At 41.7% G+C, this 18859-nt stretch overlaps 1 protein-coding gene across 2 annotated transcripts in view; it reads left to right on the top strand.

The window, feature by feature from the left end:
* Positions 1-18859, top strand: part of PTPN14 (protein tyrosine phosphatase non-receptor type 14) — a 167795-nt gene that overhangs the window by 48062 nt on the left and 100874 nt on the right. For both annotated transcript variants that reach the window (XM_058539845.1, XM_058539846.1), the window contains exon 2: positions 16363-16687. In XM_058539845.1, coding sequence (XP_058395828.1) covers positions 16514-16687 — 174 coding nt within the window. In that variant the 5' untranslated portion in view covers positions 16363-16513. The remainder of the gene's footprint in view (positions 1-16362; positions 16688-18859) is intronic.

Raw genomic sequence — 18859 nt, 5'->3', positions numbered from 1 at the left:
ATCTGTAGATGTCTTGCTCAGGGAATCACCACGTATATATGAGAGGCTGGATGTGTTCAGCCCCATGGTCATCCATCTTTATGGATTTAGCCTCAGTACAAAAGCTGTCCACATTTGCATTTAGATTAACCCGCTGTATTATTTGAGTGGTGGAGGTGGGGAGTTGGAGGTCTAGGTCAGTTGTATTTTAGATTTCTCTTCAGGCCCACTTCTCCTAGCCCAGTGTCCATTGGCCCTTCTTTATTCATCTATTCTTGTCTATGAGGCTTTGACCCTGGTGGTTATCACAGACTTCCTGAGATTGAGTGGGATGCTCCTCTTCTCCTTGCTAAAGGAATTCCACAGGCCGACTTTAGGCCAGTCAAGGGGAGCTTTCCTTCCAAGAGAAATATCCCTCTTTTCTCAGTCTAGGAGGCTTTATGGTGCCTTTGTCTTGTGGCAACTTCCTGACTCCTGGGAGAGACACAGGCCCACTTATAAGTGCTCAGAGTAAAAAATATAAATAAAACATAGTAAGTGCTCCATAATGTTAGCTAGGAGGATGGTGGTGTTGGTGGGAGGTAAGGACTTAAGCTCATTTGTACTCCCTCTTCGTTGCCACCACCCTTCTGGTGTAATTAGCAGCACTAATACTCTGGTTAGACTCAGTTCAGTACTTTCTATTCAATATAAATATGTAAGTAATGTTTATAACTTAGCCAAATGTGGTATTTAGATTATGTTTTCCTTTTTCAACACATTTTTGTCTTTCCTTGAGTTGGGAAATGCTTCACCTTTTCCTTTGCTTGGTGTTCTTTAAACATCTGACTCAGTCTTCCCACACACCTCCAACTGCTTTATGACATTCCTCTTGTACAACTTTCCACAGGATTCAATCTTGTCAGATAATTGCACCCCCCTCTCCCTTCTTTCTTGCCTCCTGGAGACATCCCTCTGGGAGCCCTCTGACTTCCTGTTCCATCTTGGCTGGGAGGAGGAACACTTCCTTATGAAGACATTCAAACAATCCCCGCCTTTCAAATCCTTCCCTTCTCACGACCTACACACTTCACAAAACGAAACAACCTACCCACCTCACAAAGCAGCACTTGGCACCTTGTGCCTCTCAGAGTTAAGCTTACAGAGGGCCAGTTGAGCTTGCTTCCCAAGTTTTTCTGTCCTGTGTTTGTGTTTTTTGGCGTGCGGTTTCTGAAATCCGTCTCCTTGTTTCATCAAACCTGGAGCTTTTAGCATTTGTGTCTTGTTGCCTCTTCCATTTGAAGTGATTTTTCAGTTGGGAAAAGGATGAAAACATCTTTATTTTGCCACTTAAACTCAGCAATCTCCTAGCTTCTAGCTTCAAATTTCTAATTATTGACTGGATTAAAGTAACCAGACAGAGCAAGGAATTAAACATAGATATTCCAGACCCATTTTGTACTTTTTTTCCTTTGACCTGTTCTTCATTATCTGATACAAATGAGAGCAGGGTTACATTTTCTTTTGGTATCTTCCTCTAGTGAGATATTTTTCCTTCAAGTGAAGATTTTAGGGGGAAATCCAACTTGTGTGCTCCGTGTTTTCTGTTGAATAATAAGCCCATCGCAGTGAGTTAGGTTGTAAAGATAACTTGTCTCATTTTAGTTCTGCACCTGAAAGAAAACAAGGAGAATTTAGAGTTAATAGAGAACCACAGAGATAAAGGGCGATGAACTGGTACCTAAAAAGAGAAGGTAAGAAAGGTAGGATTGTTTATGTTGGAGAGTCTGAGGCAGTGAGTCCCATAACGTTGCTAAATATATGAAGGTGTAGTGTAGAAATGATGGTTCCCAGTTGCCCTTTTCAAGATGAAAGACTTTAAGAGGAAATAGATGAAATTAGCTGCAGAGATTTAAGTCTATTTTACAAACAAGAAATTTCAACACAGTGAAGATTGTTACTGGAATGAGCTATTGATTTATGGTCACCTTGCGTAATTTTTCTTTGATGTTTTTAGCCACCGTCAGAAAGTTCTAACTTAGTATATAAGTGATTCAGGGCCATTACATTTTTTCCAAATCACTTCACTCTCCCTTGAGAGCATCCAGGCACAGGTAACAGAGTGAAATCTTCATTCTTCACTGCTTGCCTGTTTTAGTTGCTATATTAGAGTCCTCATTTCTCAGTCGGACTCAAGTGCAGCAGTATTCTTGAGAACTCATGACTACGGCTCCAGTGTTTGCTTAAATGAACAGTTTAGAAAATCATACGTAACGGTAAGATAACTAGAACATTTTACTTTTTATTCTTCTGTCATACTGTATTTATTTGGATCTCCCATTGCTTCTGTTTCAAATATTGCATTTATGTGAAATAAAATGAGGTTGGACATAATCTTCAGCCAAAACCTCTCCACACTGGAAGCTCTTTTCTTCTTGAGCCGTGTACCTTTGCCATCTCCCTCTCTACCTTTTGTTGATTATCCTGAGCCCTAGAACGACCTCCAGATGGTTGGTGTGCATTTTCGCCCACTCCTTGTTTCTTCCTTGCTCTGGATGCTCTCTGGGCTGATCTCTTCCAGCTGCCCGGCCTATCTGCCGCTCCTTGTTTTTATCCTTACCGAGCATTTCCTACGACTTGGTAGGCGGTGGGGTGTCTTTAGTTGTTCTTTGGGATTTCCCACAATCAGTAGTCTGTGCTGAGTGAATAATAGTTTTCGAGGAAATGATATATAAATATAAAGTACCATCATTTGATGTTCAGGCCGAGTAATTTCCATAGTTACTACTTGATGGAGGGCAACGTGCTATATTTTTCTAAAGCTCTCTTTAGCACTGCTGCTTCTGAGGTTGTGGCACCGTGACATAGCAGTGGAGCTATTGAGAGAAGGGATCCTATTTATTGCAGACTGGATGTTGGGAGGCGTTCTGTTGCCCAGGCCTCCTGTCACATGGGACATTGGGACTTTGATGTATCCTTTTTGGGTTGAAATTTTCCTTTACTGAAGCTTTTCTGTCTTCTTGGGGAGTCATGCTCAAGGTAACATGGAAATGTTCCTTATAGGAAAACCTATAACCTGATCTTGGTTCTTGTGACTCCAAGGTTTGATTTCTTTTTATATTATGCAGCTTTTTATTGAAATACTAAGAGAACGTATTATTTCAATCATTTTACAGGTAAAGAAATGGAAGTCATAGCAATTTGTCATAACTTTTGCATTTGGCAGTCCTTTGGGATTCTATTTAGGAGTATGCAATAGAGACTTCTAAAAATGTATAGCTTTTAACTTGATAACACTCTTTCTTAAGAATCTACCCTAGGGGCCGGCCTGGTGGCATAACGGTTAAGTGTGCACTCTGCCTCGGTGGCCCAGGCTTTGCAGGTTTGGATCCTGGGCGTGCACCGATGCACTGCCTGTCAAGCCATGCTGTGGCGGTGTCCCATATAAAGTAGAGGAAGATGGGCACGGATGTTAGCCCAGGGCCAGTCTTCCTCAGCAGGAAGAGGAGGATTGGCAAGGGGCATTAGCTCAGGGCTAATCTTCCTCACACACACACAAAAAAATCTACCCTGAAGAAAGAATCAGAGGTATAGACAGATCTTTTTGAACAACAGCAAAAAAATCAGAATCAATCTAACATTTCAACAATGGAGAGTGGTTAAATAAATGTTAATCTGTACCGTAGAATATTATGTAACAATTTAAACTTGTTTTTGAAAAATTTTCAGTAATATGGGAAAATAATAAGTAATAATCAGAATGAAAGATATCAAACAATGTAGTACAATCCCAACTATGTAAACAAATTTAAAATAATTAAAAGAATAGGATAAAATTGCAAAATATGCACTTGATCTTCTCTGGATGGTGACATTATGGGTGATTTAAATTTTTTCCTTTTAGTCTTCTATAATTTCCAATTTTCTTATAGTGAATTTATAATCGGAAAGTATTAAAGATTATTAAAATTTTCAGTTAAAGTAGGAAAAGAATGACATTTATAACCCTAATAATTCAAAAGAATGAAAACTCATGCAAGTTCCAGGCCTTAAGTGGTTTTAATCAGTTCTGATTTTGAAAAGGAATGCTTGATCCCAAGTGTTTCTTTTGTTTTTTTGTTTTGCTTTTGCTTTTAATCAGGGTGTGATTGTATATGGTGCTGAAAGCCATGTGGTTAGTGAGACAGTGTTCTAAATATTGTCATTTATGAAGGGGATGGATATGGTAATTGTGCATCTTATAGTATAATCTAATGGTGAAAGACTGGGCTTTGGAGCGAGCCTCTGCCACCTGCTAATTTTGGGACTTTGGCCAGGTTATGTAGTCTCAGTTTCCTTATCTGTAAACTGGGATTATTTGGATTAAATGATATAATGCATGTAAAAAGTCTTTAGTACAATTCTGGCGCATAGTGATCACTCAGATGACATTATAGCTGAAATGATAAATGATAGCTGATATAATACTGCTCCTGAAGGAAGACTTCTTCCAAATTTTCTTATATATAGTATTTAGGAGAAGCAAAGGTTAAGTGGCTTAAAATACTCTTTTTGTCTAGTATAATGTTAATACTCAAAGATTGTATAAAGACAAAGTAGATGTTCTGCTTCCCCTTTCACGCCTCTGAGGACGGAAATGTTCCACTCCTTTCTCCAAGATCTGTGAGCATAAACACATACAAGATGAATGGTTTTGCTTTGTTTTTGCCTTACGTATTACTCTGCAACTTTCCCAACAAGCCAGTAGTTACAGAATTTTTAATGAGTGTCGCACTGAGTCCATAGGTTCAGATTTAACTAATTTTTAATAACTGCATAATACCCTACATAATATTGCTATGCCAGAATTTATTTGGACATAACTCTACTATGGATATTCAGGCTGTTTTTAGTCCCCCACCCTCTACTACAGATGATGTTTACTGCAGCATCATTATACATAATCCTTAAGATTGGTTGCTTTTATTTCCAATCAGTTTCTCAAAAGTAGCATTACTGAGTCAGAATAAGTGTTAATTATAGTGCAAAGGGATTTGGGGTTACAAAAGCTGTATAAAGCATTGTTGGTTCCTGCCCTCTTACAATCTAGTTCAAGAACAGATATGCATTTATTTTCCCAGGGTTTTTTTTTGCTTAGGTACAGAGATTTCAGGACCCTGATTCTGCTGCCAGAGGAGTGAAAGGTGTTTATTTCCAGGGACGTTTGAAATCCTTTACATTCTGAAACACAGGTATAAATCAGGAGAGCAAAGGGAGCCTCTTGAATTGGGTTTACTCTGTGTAGTATTTGCTGTATTTATTAGATATGAATTCGTTAGAAATTGTACATGTTTAAGTTTTTCAAGTTTTAAGAGCTAAGAGTCCAACTTGAGAACTGAAGTACTTGGCTCTCCTGTCGCTTACTGTGCTCACGGCCCGCAGGGTTGCAGACATGCCCTACATGTAGCGTCTTGTCTCCGGAGGCCCAGGCTTGCTCAGCACTGATGCAGGCAGCTGAGCACATCTTCAGTTTGAGGTCACTGATGGGTACAGGCATGGTAGTGTGCTAACAAATGGTGTTTACACCAGTCAGGTTCCTGCGCGAGAGGGAGACAGGTTCTTTTTCTTTGTAATGTCACTGAAAGCTACTTAGTACAACATAAGTTTTTTCAAGTCCACTTAAGGTGTGTTTGTGTCTTTCTCTCTCTGTTAGACAGGAAACAGAGAGAAAGGACAATTATGTTGGGTTTGTTGTGTGTACATGTGTATATGTAGCCTACCTCCCTGTAGGTACCTATGTGGAGCATGGCCATCTCTGTTTAGAAGCTTTGTTTTCCCCTTTTAGTAATTAGCATTTGGTTACATCAGTTGGGATTATGCAACTCTTTAACAGCTGACGCTAGTTCATACCTGTTTTCATTCTTTCTCCCCTCTGATTCAGCTTCTTGGCCCTGGAGAAGTGATTGCATTGTAGCACTTTAGAACCGCGTGGTTGTATTCCTGACTCAACTGGAGTGGTCACATAGCTGAAACACACTGGGCACCCGGTCACTGTTCCCAGTCAGTGGGACGTGTCGTGGCTTGTTTTGTATTCTTGTTTTGTGTCCTTATGATGAATAGCCTTAACTTTAAAAATTCTATCACTCTTGGCTTGTTGGAAAGCAGTTTTTACTCTCATGGTACTTAGCAGGCAGTCTGTGTTTCCTTGGGCTCCCTGCAGTATTCAGGGAAATAGCAACGATAATAAGAGCAGGGAGAGCAAACACATAAATAGTGCTTACCGTGCCCCAGGTCTGTGCCAGCACTTGATGTATTACTAACTCATATAATCTACCCAACAACTCTGTGTGGTAGGTGCTGTTATCACCCCCATGTTATAAATGCAGAAAGTGAGGCAGCTTTTGAGCCACGGTTACACAGCCTGTAAGTGGCTTATGCACGGATATTACTCCACATCTGGGTGAGGTTCGCTGGTGGGGCTCGAGCAACCAAGGAACAAAGCAATGGACTCAGGGAAGCTGGGCGCTGGATGTGCAGACCCAGTCGGAGAGAATTGGCAGAGTTGCTTGGCTGCTGCTTATGGATAGGAAGTGACACAGATGAGTCCTCCCATCCGAAAGCCCTGGACCTGTGAGGGAGGTGGAGGGAGCTTAGGCAGGGGCAGGAAGGAAATGGGAAAGGGAGGTGTGGAAAACTTTGCTAAGGGGGGGTCACTTGGGACAGCCTCTCACAAAGAGCCCCTCTCTTCATCAGTTTTGTCCCTTTAGGGCACACATCCCAGAAGAGGGTGAAGCAAGTTAAAGGTGTGTTGACCTTCCTCAGGTTTCTTTTGTTTTGAGTGAGTCATATGACCAGGCTGGAAAACCTCTTTGGTTGCTCTTGTGAATGTGTTTTTGAAATAGTTTTTTGAAGAGGGTGTATGCGACGTGCTAGGATTATCCCACCGTGCAGCCCAGCCCCGTTCTGTAAAAAGAAGTCATCTAGGTAAGAGGCACTTGGGGGTGGCGGGGTGCTCTGGCAGGGGCAGGACCCTGATTCTGCTGCCATGCCCTCTGGATAGAACATCCTAGGGCTGAAAATGGATCACCAGCTTCAGGGTCCATCTCTGCCATATCTGAATAAAGTCCACTGTGGGTGAGCAAAGATAGACTGCAGATGGCATGTCACAGTCTTCCTTATAGAATGTGGCTGCTTGCTATTGTCATTGTTATTTTTATATCAGTGGACTGTAGTTTCCAACCGCCTTTCTGCGTATTATTAGCATGGTTCCTTGAGTAAGAACATGAGGTCAGATAATGTCGTTAGTAACTGTGTGATCTTGGGCAAGTTCTTAACCTCTCCAGCCTCAGTGCCCTAGTCTGTAAAATGGGGGCAATAAGAATAGCCATCTCATAGGGCTGTTGGAGGTAATGCTCAGCAGAGTGCCCCTGTCATTGTGTTTGCTTTAAAAGTGGAGGTGCTCATTATCACTAAGTGTCTCTGTTCTGACACTTGTGGGAATCTCCCATCCTGGTTCCTGGCTGTGATTAGCTCTGATATTCCAAGACACACATCACCTTGGGTGTAGACACTGACAGCAAAAAGAACTGGAATTGGAGAGTTGCAGAGTCTACTGTTTCTCAAAGAAGGGTGGAGTCTTTTAGACAAAACATTCCTGGCATGAATAGACAGAGAAAGCTCATTTGAGAAGGAAGCCCGAGTCAGGTATGCTGATACAGTTGATCATGCAAGTTGGACGGGGAAAACTTCCCTATCTTAGGGCTGATTGATTGTTGTTTGCATTTTATCCAACTTGTCACTTTACTTACACAAAGACTTTTTCCTGCCATCTTTTAAAAATGAAATGCAAAACTCTTATTGTCCATTTGATCTAGTTAAATGCAAGTTTTATTTTGGAAGGGCAGGAGGGGTTTGGGTGGAGGGAAAATTCTGACCCCTTTTCTCTGTAACATACTTCCGCAAAGTGGGCAGTCTTCCCTGTTTTACAGGTTACTTTACGAAGTACCATTTAAGAAATACTTCTCTATTAAAAAACCCAACTTTTTAATATGAAAAATTTCAAGCACATACAAAACTGTAGAGAACAGTGTGAGCCCTGACGTGCCTGTCTCCCACCTGCCACAGTTGTCAGCTCATGGCCAATATTGCTTCACCTGACCCCTACACATTCCCCCACCCCATTATTTTTAAGAAAATCCCAGACAACATATTAATTTATCCATAAATATTCAAGATGCGCTTTGAATGCCTTAAAAGTTTCAGTAAAGTCAAAAATGAAAAATTTCGCGTTTTAAGATCCTTCTTGCGGGAAGATCACGTCTCTAGAAACCTCAGGGCAGTAATCCTCAAAGCAGGGAGTTGGGGAAATGATTATTTTTTATCAATTACTTGGGAGGCTTTTTCAAACTACATGTCCTCCCAGAGCTGCCTTCTGCAGTCCCCTTCTCCCCCGCCATGAAAATCGCAGCCGTTGATACTTAGTAGAACTGGTTTGCTTCTGAGTGCCTTTGATTGCTCAAAGGATGTTCTGGCTCCATTGCCTGGTTTTCAGCGATATTCTGCATGGATGTGGTTGCTGCGTAGCCACCTTTCGTGTAGGTGAAGTATCACTGTAATGGGCACAATATAGCAGGAATCTTTCTTCTAATTTCAAATACAGCTTAAGAAAGGCTTGAAAGGTCGTTTACATGGTTAGTGCACAGGAAAGTTGGAAAATGTGCTTTTGGAAAAATTTCTCTCCATCTCACCATTGAATGTTTGAAAGTGAGTTAGGAGGAGGGAAATGAAGGAATTTAAAGATGTGACCATTCTGCTTTTGTTGTTATGGGTATTTAGCAGCTAAAAGTCAGGGGCTTGTGTTTTAAACCTTGCACAAAAAATTTTACTTGGCTAAAAATAATTTGACGTATGGATATAATTTGGGTATTCCATAGCAATAAAATTTATAGAAGAAAATAATAGTCTAATTTTCACCAAACAAAACTAACTTCCTCTCTGTTATGCTTTAAGGGGGAAATCAGAGAAGACGTTTTTGATACAGTTGTGCACCACATAAGGATGTTCAGTTAACCATAGACCATATATACAACGGTGGTCCCATAAGATTAGTACCATGTAGCCTAGGTGTGTAAGTAGGCTATACCATCTAGATTTGTGTGAGTACACTTGATGGTCTCGCAACAATGAAACGGTATAACAACGCATTTCTCAGAACGTATCCCTGTTGTTAAGCGACGTATGACTGTCCCCCCTTTTTTTCCCATCCCCTCTGATCCCATCCCTTTTTTAAACTCTCCTTAGGAAAATGACATAGTACTTTTCAAAACTGAGCTGTGCCTTATGCAGTTTTGTATACAGGGCGGACCAGTTGCATCAACTTTTCCTTTCTCACACCCAGACAGGGTTGCATAGTTCTGTGAGGTGTGCTTGGGAGTTGTAATAATGTGGAATGCTGGGAAAATTCCAGAGACTGTTGGTAAATATAGAATGCAGTTGAACAGCAGCTAGCTTATGTTAGTGATTTCAGAACTTACCTTTAGAAAAAAAAGAAGGCAAGTCTATATAACATAGCATGGGAAATAAAAAGAAAGTGTCATGGCCATGTTTAAGATTTGGCTTTTAGTTTCTGTCTTTCATTTCTCTAAAGACTGTACAAGTGATTCGGTGAAGAGGATTAAGCTGTATTAGGTTGATATTATGAAAAATCTCTCTACTTCTTACCCATCGTAGTTAAAGATCGATTAGATCAGCCAAATGGCTTTTCTATATTATGAGAAAGCTGTCTTTGCTTTGTGTTTTCAACTCTGCGGGCTTTTCACTGATACGTCTAGGAAAAAAAAATGAAAGTACAAGATACTGGAAATCCACAGCTGATAGTTAAAGATGGAAACTTAGGTATTAGAACTTTGAGGAAGCTGATTGACTTTTATTTTTTATTTATTTATTTATTTATTTATTTATTTATTTATTTATTTATTTATTTATTTATTTATTTTGTGAGGAAGATCAGCCCTGAGCTAACATCCGTGCTAATCCTCCTCTTTTTGCTGAGGAAGACTGGCCCTGAGCTAACATCTATTGCCAATCTTCCTCCTTTTTTTTTTCCCCAAAGCCCCAGTAGATAGTTGTATGTCATAGCTGCACATCCTTCTAGTTGCTGTATGTGGGACGCGGCCTCAGCATGGCCGGAGAAGCAGTGAGTCGGCGCGCTCGGGATCCGAACCCGGGCCGCCAGTAGCAGAGCACGAGCACTTAACCGCTAAGCCATGGGGCTGGCCCTGATTGACTTTTAGAAGTGACTTTGAAGCTTTTCTGTATGTCTTCTGTCACTGTAGCTTATTCTATAAAAGGTCTTCAAAGTCTGGTGTTTACAGAGCAAATATCCCAACAGATTGCTTTCAGTGGTCATGGGCATGCTAGAACACTATTTATCACATCAGTAGTTCCATTGTAGTTTTCGCAAAGAACTTCCGTGGGATGTGGCATCTCTCTGGTCTTTGAGACCACCCCCAGTGTAAGACGAGTTAAGGGCTGGCAAAGGGACACCTGGGTGGTGAGAATGTTCTTTTAGAAATCTGGGTTCAATTTTTTTTTCCCCAGAGAGCACCAGTGAGCTGAATAACTTTTCATCCCTGTTCTCCACAGTTTAAGCCTCTCTTAAGCCCCTCAAAGTCAGACCTAACTAACGCTCCAAATTCCTTAAGTGTCACTGAGGTCATGTGGAGGTCCCTGCCCTACCTTGGCATCAAAAACTCAACTATTTCAGGATTCGTTCGTTCTTTCATTATAACGACAAATATTTATTTAGCTTCCTGCAGTGTACACAGCTCCACTTTACGATTATAGGAGACCACAAAGCTGAATCTCACAGAAATCTTTCCCTTCAGGATTTTCATGGGGGAGCTGAGAACGGGCGTTTCACTGGTGAGGGAGACTGTGTTATGTCATCCACTGCAGAGACACAGCCGTGTGGATTATAAGACCAAAGGCAATTTGAAATCAGTTTTCTACCAAGAAAAGAACAGGTGCTAACACCGGACACCATGCACATGTTCTTGACTGACAAAAGAAGGCTAGTCTTGTTACCCACTCAGGATGGGCCCGTCATGGGAGATGTCGTCTAATGATTGGCTCCTTTCTGCTCCAGGTGTGGGAGTCTGGGGGATGACGAGGTAGCAGTGCTGGGAGAATGCGGGGTTCGGTTTTACCCTTGGTCAGGTTTCCCTGTGAAATTGTCATCGTTTCATGTTAAACTCTGTGTTCTTTGCTTTGCCTTTTTTCTTTTTTACAGACTTTCTCCACAGGAGGTGGGAAGGTGCTCAGGTGTTTCTTGTCACACCTGCTGTGCTCTCCTTTGAGCACACCTAGCTTCCTCTGAGGGGGAGTAGAAGGGAATGTGGCCACATCTACTGAGTGCCCCACAGAAGCGTTTTCTCGTTTACTTCTCACATACAGGTGGGGTCGATATTATCTTTATAGATCAGTAAACTGAGGCTGAGGGAGGATAAGTCACTTGGCCTTCACCCCAGGCCTCTCTGGTTAAAGCCAGTTCTTGCACCAAGGTTTGTGCACGTTCGGTTCCCTAAGAGTAGACTTGGGTTCTTAGAGAGAACCACTCAGCTCGCCTGCAGTTCTCTCTCCTCCTGTCAAGTGAATGTCTTTCCTCACTGCAGCCCTTGACATTCACTTTCCATTTGCTTTGCTGGGACAGAGACCTGGGAACTAGAGAGTTCAGAGAATTTGTGGTACTTTCCCTGTCATTTTTTGACCTTGGCTTCTTATTCCCAATAACTCTAGTCACTGAAGGGCCAGGGTCTAACTCTCTTAACCGATGCTACTTTTCTTTCTAAGATGCACCTAAGAAAAGAGGATAAGCAGATTATGTTTTGAAATTAGAATAAATTGCTGTTTGTCTTGAAAGAATTGTGAGTCAGCACTGTTAGTTTTACCATCTGTATTAACAAAAAAGGAGTCACCTTAACTTCCGTGAATGGGTCTCAGCAACAATTGCAGCTTGATATTATTTACCAGATATGTTCTTGAAAAGTAGATAAATAAAATTCTATACGTATTTTAAGTGACTATTTATTTATTTATTTATTTATGGTGAGGAAGACCAGCCCTGAGCTAACATCCAATGCCAATCCTCCTCTTTTTTGCTGAGAAAGACTGGCCCTGGGCTAAAGTCCGTGCCCATCCTCCTCTGTTTTATATGGGACGCTGCCACAGCGTGGCCCAAGAAGCGGTGCGTCGGTGCGCGTCCGGGATCCGAACCGGCGAACCCCGGGCCACCGCAGCAGAGCACGCTCACTTAACTGCTTGCGCCACCAGGCCGGCCACGTAACTTTTTATTTTTAAAGGAGCTTTCCATTTAAAAATGAAACTTTATAGTAAACAGAATGATGACTCCCTAATTTGATCTTTTTTGATAAGCCGGTTTCTTCAGGAAAATCAAAAGTGTCGTTAACATGTGACGTTGCTATGGGAATATGGCATTTAGTTCTAGGTTTTGTAATGTTCATGAGATAATGTAAACATGACGAGGCGGGAGACAACCACGTGGGGAAAGTCAGAAAGGTGCCAGGAGCCAGACTATTTTAAAGAGAGGGCTTGCTGGGAGTAGCCTTCACGTCTAGGCTGCTATGTGGTGGGATATCTTAGTCCTCGCTCTCTGTGTCTATCAAGGAATCAAGGACAAAGCAGAGGAACTGGGCTTAAAATAGAGCAGGAAGCTGCGTTATGTTTAGGGTAGAACTGTATGCCTGTGTGGGTAGTTGAAAGGCGGATTAGTGACATATGCGATGGATTCTTTGAGAGCTTAAACATGACGGATAATTCATCAACTATTAAGATGTTGAAACTGAAAGGGACTAAGAGATCATCTTCTCTAGCCCCATTGTTACAGGTTAGTGTCAAACGGATTGTTTACCTGGGATAATTTAGGTATAGCTCTTCCTAAAGGTAAGGAATGTCTTAAATGACTGTCTGGAAGTTCCTTCCAGAAGCACAGCTCTATGATCACACAAGTTCTGGGTGTAAATGCCGTGATCTTTTAGTTGCGGTAAACGATGTGTATGTTAAAGATGGAGAAAACGTTTATAGCTCTGGAGAAGTTTAGAGTCAAACTGTGTTAATACTTTTAACATAAGTTAGATTAATGTATTAAAATAAGCACAAATGGCTCTGGGAGTTCAGACAAAGAGAAAATGACGTCTGATGGGAAGGATCCGCGAAGTCCATTGAGAGAGGCAGCAGCATTGAAACCGAGCCATAAAGAGTAGGTAAGATGCGAGCCTGTTGAGTACCTGCATCGAGGGTTGCCTTTTTTTTTTCGCCTTTTGATTATGAAGACTTTTAGATATAGAGAAAAACTAAAAGAATAGTGCAGTGAATATCTGTACACCCACCACCTGGATTCAGCAACTGGTAACGTTTTGTCATATTTGTTTCAATTCTGAATTTGTGTGTGCGCTTATGTGTTGTTTTTTAGCCATTCGTCAGTAAGTTAAAGGCATCTTGGCATTTTTTACCCCTAAATATATCCATGGGCATCTCCTCAAGCCATTCTCCTACATAACCACAATTCTATTAGCAAAAATGGAAGAACATTGGGGCCAGCCCCAGTTTCCTAGTGGTTAAGTTCAGTGTGGTCTGCTTTGGCGGCCTGGGTTCAGTTCCTGGGCGCAGACCTACACCACTCATCTGTCGGTGGCCGTGCTGTGGCGGCAGCTCACTTACAAAATAGGTTGTAAGGTTGGCAACAGGTGTTAGCTCAGGGCAACTCTTGCTCAGCAAAAAGAGGAAGATTGGCAACAGATATTAGCTCAGGGCCAATCTTCCTCAGCAAAAAAAACAAAACATAAACGGAAGAGCATTAACAATAATATACAATATTATCTAATATCTAGTCTCTATTTCAAATTTCCCCAGTTGTCTCGTGTCTTTTATAGCTATTTTTTTTCAAATCTGGATTTGATTAAGGTTCACACGTTGCCTTTTGTTTTTATCACTCCTAAATCTCTTTTACTCTAGAGGGGCCCCCCCTCCGATCCCCCCTCTTTCATTTTTGTTTCATGACATCGACTCACAACCAGACCAGTTTTCTTATCACTTTTTTGTTGATACCTTACCTGGCAAGTTGCTTGCAAAGAGAAGATTTAAAAAGTTTTAAAAAAACTTAAAGTAGTCAGATCTTTTCTAGGAGATAATATTGCCAGATTGTCAGATGTTGCTCCCAATAGACCATTTTCAGTAGCTAATATAATGTGAACTAATCCTTATTTACAAAAATAATATAAAGCAGCTGTAAAATGTTGGAACTCTCACTTTGTATTTTATGTATTTCTAAATTGTTCTATTTCATATCACCACTGTGTAGCCGAGATAACAGTTAATCGTTTTGATGAGCTTATACATTCTTTCCCATTTGGTGTGTTTTTGTTTATTTATCATAAAAACTGTGATCATCTCTACACGTTGTTGTGCAGTTTACTGTTTATTTCACTAACTGCGTTATGGATGGCGTCCCATAGAATAGGTAGCAGGGATTGTTTTTAATAGTGGCTGGGATGAATGTGCACCAGGCCAGCCACATTCTTTCGTATGTGTTTAAGGTGAGACACACCCAAATGTAGAGTGTCTGGCCCAGGATTAGGAATGTGGCTTTTGCCCACAGAGCAAATATTTATCTCTGTTGGAGGGTCCCCGGCTAATACAGGAAGTGAATCTTGGTGTTTTCTGCCCTGTGCTTCAACAAGTTGAGGGAATGTGTGAGTAGTGAACTCTTAAGGACTCTATTTGAATTCTGAATCTTTTTTTTTTTTTTTTCCTTTTTTGGGGGGCCCTCCATATTTTTTTTTTGCAGATATCAAGAGATGATCAGGTTGGTCTACCTTGGAGGTAAACATGATACTTTGCCAACATAAAGTGATTTAGAAATGTTAATGTATTCTACCAAGCCAAAGTTTCTAGCCTGTGTATTTTAAGCCATCATAAAACATATACCTGTCATGCTAAGGAATGTGCCGAGGGCAGACATCAAAGAGTGGCCGAAGGAGTCTGGGGAGTGTGTTTTGCTGTGTTGTGGGCTGTGCCCTGACAACCTCCATGAGGCCTGGGTTACTGGCAGGGACTGGTTTCTAAATATGCAAACTATTTTATTTATTGACTCAAGAATTCCTACAAGTAGTTATTCATATTTGTCCATCTGAGTGTTGGGGGCTCAGGGTTAATTCTGTGGATGAGGGGCGTGAAGACTGGCTGAATCCGCCTGACTTAGGGAATCAAGTTAACAGAACAATCATATGAGCAAGAGATGGTCCTTTGTACTTAATGGAGAACAGAAAGTTGAACAGAGGAGCTGTCTGGGCATTTCTGGCTTCTTTGGAAGATATGTTTAACGAGCCTCCCAGTGAGAGCATTGCTGGCTCAGGGTGGAATGGTAAAGCCCCTTTTGTTGTTATTTTATTCTTGTGCTCTCCATGGCAATAATGTCATCGCTGGCATTTGGTGGGACATCAGGGTGTTAGTAAATCTTGTTATTAGTAAGTTAAATTATCTGTAACTTGGTTGACAGGGCTTTTGCATCAAGTGTTTTGTAAAGGAACAAAATGATGGTAGGGTGGTTCCTCATATCTGTCTAATTATTTGCTGAAAAAAAAGTACAGACAGTTGTGATTTTAAGTGCATTGAAGAATTTATATATTTAAATTTTTTTTTAAAGGAGAAAGTTGCTGACTATATTAAATGTGTATTCCCTCCATTTTCTGTCATCCATTCTAAGTAAATAAAGTAAATAAGAAAATAAAGCAAATAATAATATAAATATTAAAGTAAAATAAAAATAAAAGCAAATAATGTTAATGAAAGTAAAGAGGCAGTGTTGCCAAGAGTGGGGAGGAACAAGATAAGATTTTGAGTTCAGGATCAGTGAGTCACTTAAATCATCGAACCCCACTTTTTTCATCTGTAAAATAGGAATCATAAAATCTGCACTATAGTGTTAATGAGGTTGAAATGAGACAATTAATATATTTAGAAGTTTAAAAAAAAAGCTGTTCAAATTCCACTCCTACTGCTTTCTTGAGCAGATGGGATTGTGCAGTGGAAAAAGCACGTGAATTGTGGTTGCATAGACATTGATTTGAATTCTGGCTTTGCTGTTTACTCTTTGAATCCTTGGATGAGTTCTTTTAGTCTCTCTGAACCTCAGCTCCTCAGCTGTCCAGTGGACTTTATATCATCCTTGTCAGATGAAGTAAAGTGCATGGGCTCCACCAAGATGCTTGAGAGTCACAGAGCTGGCTGGTTCTCCAGTCTGGATGTTCATCTGTCGGGGGTGGTGTGTTTGTGTGTGTGGAGTCTGTGCCATACCCTCCATAGCTTCCCTTCCAGCTCATGACCTTGCTGCTGCTTTTCTGTTTGCAGCGATCCTCCAGAGCGCCACGCCGGGCATGGACACCTTTTTCCGTATCTGGAGGAGCACGGGTAGTAGTGTCATCACCCGGTCACGAAACTGCTAAGGCCAGCTCCGGGGCGTGGGCGCCAGGATAGGGCGGCGTCCAAGGGCCACATAGCCATGCCTTTCGGTCTGAAGCTCCGCCGGACGCGGCGCTACAACGTGTTGAGCAAGAACTGCTTTGTCACCCGGATCCGCCTGTTGGACAGCAATGTCATCGAATGCACACTGTCGGTGGAAAGCACAGGGCAGGAGTGCCTGGAGGCTGTGGCCCAGAGGCTGGAGTTGCGGGAGGTAAGAGTGTGTGCATGGTGGGTGTGTGAGTGAGAACTGGCCAACGGGACCAGCCACCTGTCTGTGGGCACCTGCCATGCTTTTCAGCCTCATCCTTGTGTTTAGAAGAATCCTGTTATTCTTAGCGTGGGCTGGGTCTTATAACCTTCAGTGGATAGGAGACCTGCTCTGATGTTGTGAGAAGCAAGGACACCATCTAGAGCTTGTGCAGGATGGCGGCTTCCCTTTGGTTTCAGCTGAAGAGGAGGTTTTGGGGGAATTTCAAACGAGAGACGCTCCTTGCCAAAGTCGTTGTGTCTCTTTAAAACAATTGAGTGGGAAGCTGGTGTTTTGGCATTCCGGCTGCATATCAAGGAGAAAACTCCCACATATGGGATGGCTGCAGCTGCTTCAATTTTTTTGTTTTATTCTATATTTTTCCCTTCAAAGAGAAAAAGTATTTAAAGTAAGCGTGACCAGTGAGGCTTTTTGTGGGAGCTTGTGAAATGGGGGCTTGTTCCTTTTAAGAGTTCTCATGACCCTTGTTTTCTTTGTACTGTCCGGGGGACTTCTTTGGGCTGTAAGCAAACCCAGCCTTGACCATTAAGACAGTCCTGTGACCACTCTTTAGTAGAGATTCTTAGTGCAGAATATCCTTTATAACAAGCTTTATAGTTATAATAGTTTATGCTTTTTTTAGTCTTACTTTCAGGAAAGGAGACTTTTGGAAGAAACCCATACAAGCGTTTGTGTCTTGAGAGCCACATAGCTTATTGGCTAGTGGGTGAGGTGGTACGGCTGAATGGTTGCCAGTGCCGAAATGACGCCCAGCCCCCTGAGATTCAAGCCTTCCTGAGGATCGGGAAAAGCTCTGTAGTTGCCCTAGGCCCTGTGGTCTCACAGGGACCAAGTGACAGCGTTGTCCAATACCTCAGGTGATAGAGAAGAGGGAGTGGTGCCTGTTGGAAGTGATGGTGTTTGATTTCTTTCCTCGCCCCTCATCATCCACTCTCTTTCCATGTGCACAAAGGAACTGGGGTCAGAGAAACTCTTCCTCTTCCCTTGGCGTCCTGCACAGGCCGACTCATCGTCTGGGGGACTGTTTCACCTGAATGCTTCTGTCTCCTGCTGGTCTTCGTGTTTATTCTTTGCTTTCAGTGATCTGGTCTTCTTTTGAAGTTTATTTTCCTGTGTAGGAGACTGTCCTGCCCAACAGATGTATGTAGCTTGGTAGCTGACACAAAGGAACAAACATGTGAAATGTCTGACTTTGCTGGTGGATAGCTGGCTCTTTTTTGCTTATTAATAGCACATTTGAGTATACATATTTAAACACATGCATGTGCGTGGGCATAAAGGAAGAACCTTAATACTGTGATGGGTTAGGCAGGAGACTGTTCAAAATTCTTGTAAACATTTTAGTTATAGATCATTTAAAAAGATACACAGTGGTTTTATTTTTGAGTATTCCCAGTAACTCAAATTAAAGTAACTAAGTATTCTTCGCATGTCTTGGGAGGCAGTATAGCATCTGGTTAGTAGGTACAAACACAGTCTTTGGAGTCTTGGACTTGAAGACTTGAAAATTATAGTCCTGTCACTTCTTAGTTAGGTGTCCTTGGAAAAGTTACTGCATTTCTCCGGGCATCAGTTTTGTCACCTATAAAATGGGGATAATGATAGTCGCCTTACTTGCCTTATAGGGCTGTTGTAAATATTAAAAGAGATACAGTGTGGAAAACGCATAGTGCTGTGTCTGATAGTTTATAATTGTTCCAGTTTGAGAGTCTTAAAAACACTTTTTCATTAAAGAAAATCTTGAGCAACTGCAGTGCACCGGGCATTGTTTTAGGACTTGATGAAACTAAGATAAATAAGATGCAGTTTTCAAGATATTTTCAAGATCTATGATCTATCTATTTCAAGATATTTTCAAGGTGTATGTTTTCAAGATATGCACAGATGGGGGGGGAATCCAGCGTTAGATAAGCAGTTCAGATTGAATGTGGTCCATGCTAAAATGCAATGCAGGGCAGGCCTGACAGGTAGTGGCTCTCCTTGGAGCTGTGCAGCAGCACACAGTCTGCCCTGCTGAACACCGCAGCCCTGGCATGGGGAGAGGAAGCCTCAATGAAAGATGAACAGGGCCCTATGAACGAGGACTTGAAAGATACGCAGGAGTTCAGCAGATAG

Source organism: Diceros bicornis, chromosome 4 (assembly GCF_020826845.1).
Source record: "Diceros bicornis minor isolate mBicDic1 chromosome 4, mDicBic1.mat.cur, whole genome shotgun sequence".
In the NCBI taxonomy this organism is placed as follows: domain Eukaryota; kingdom Metazoa; phylum Chordata; class Mammalia; order Perissodactyla; family Rhinocerotidae; genus Diceros; species Diceros bicornis.
Note: the sequence above shows the minus strand (reverse complement) of the source record. Positions and strands in the feature narration are given on the sequence as shown.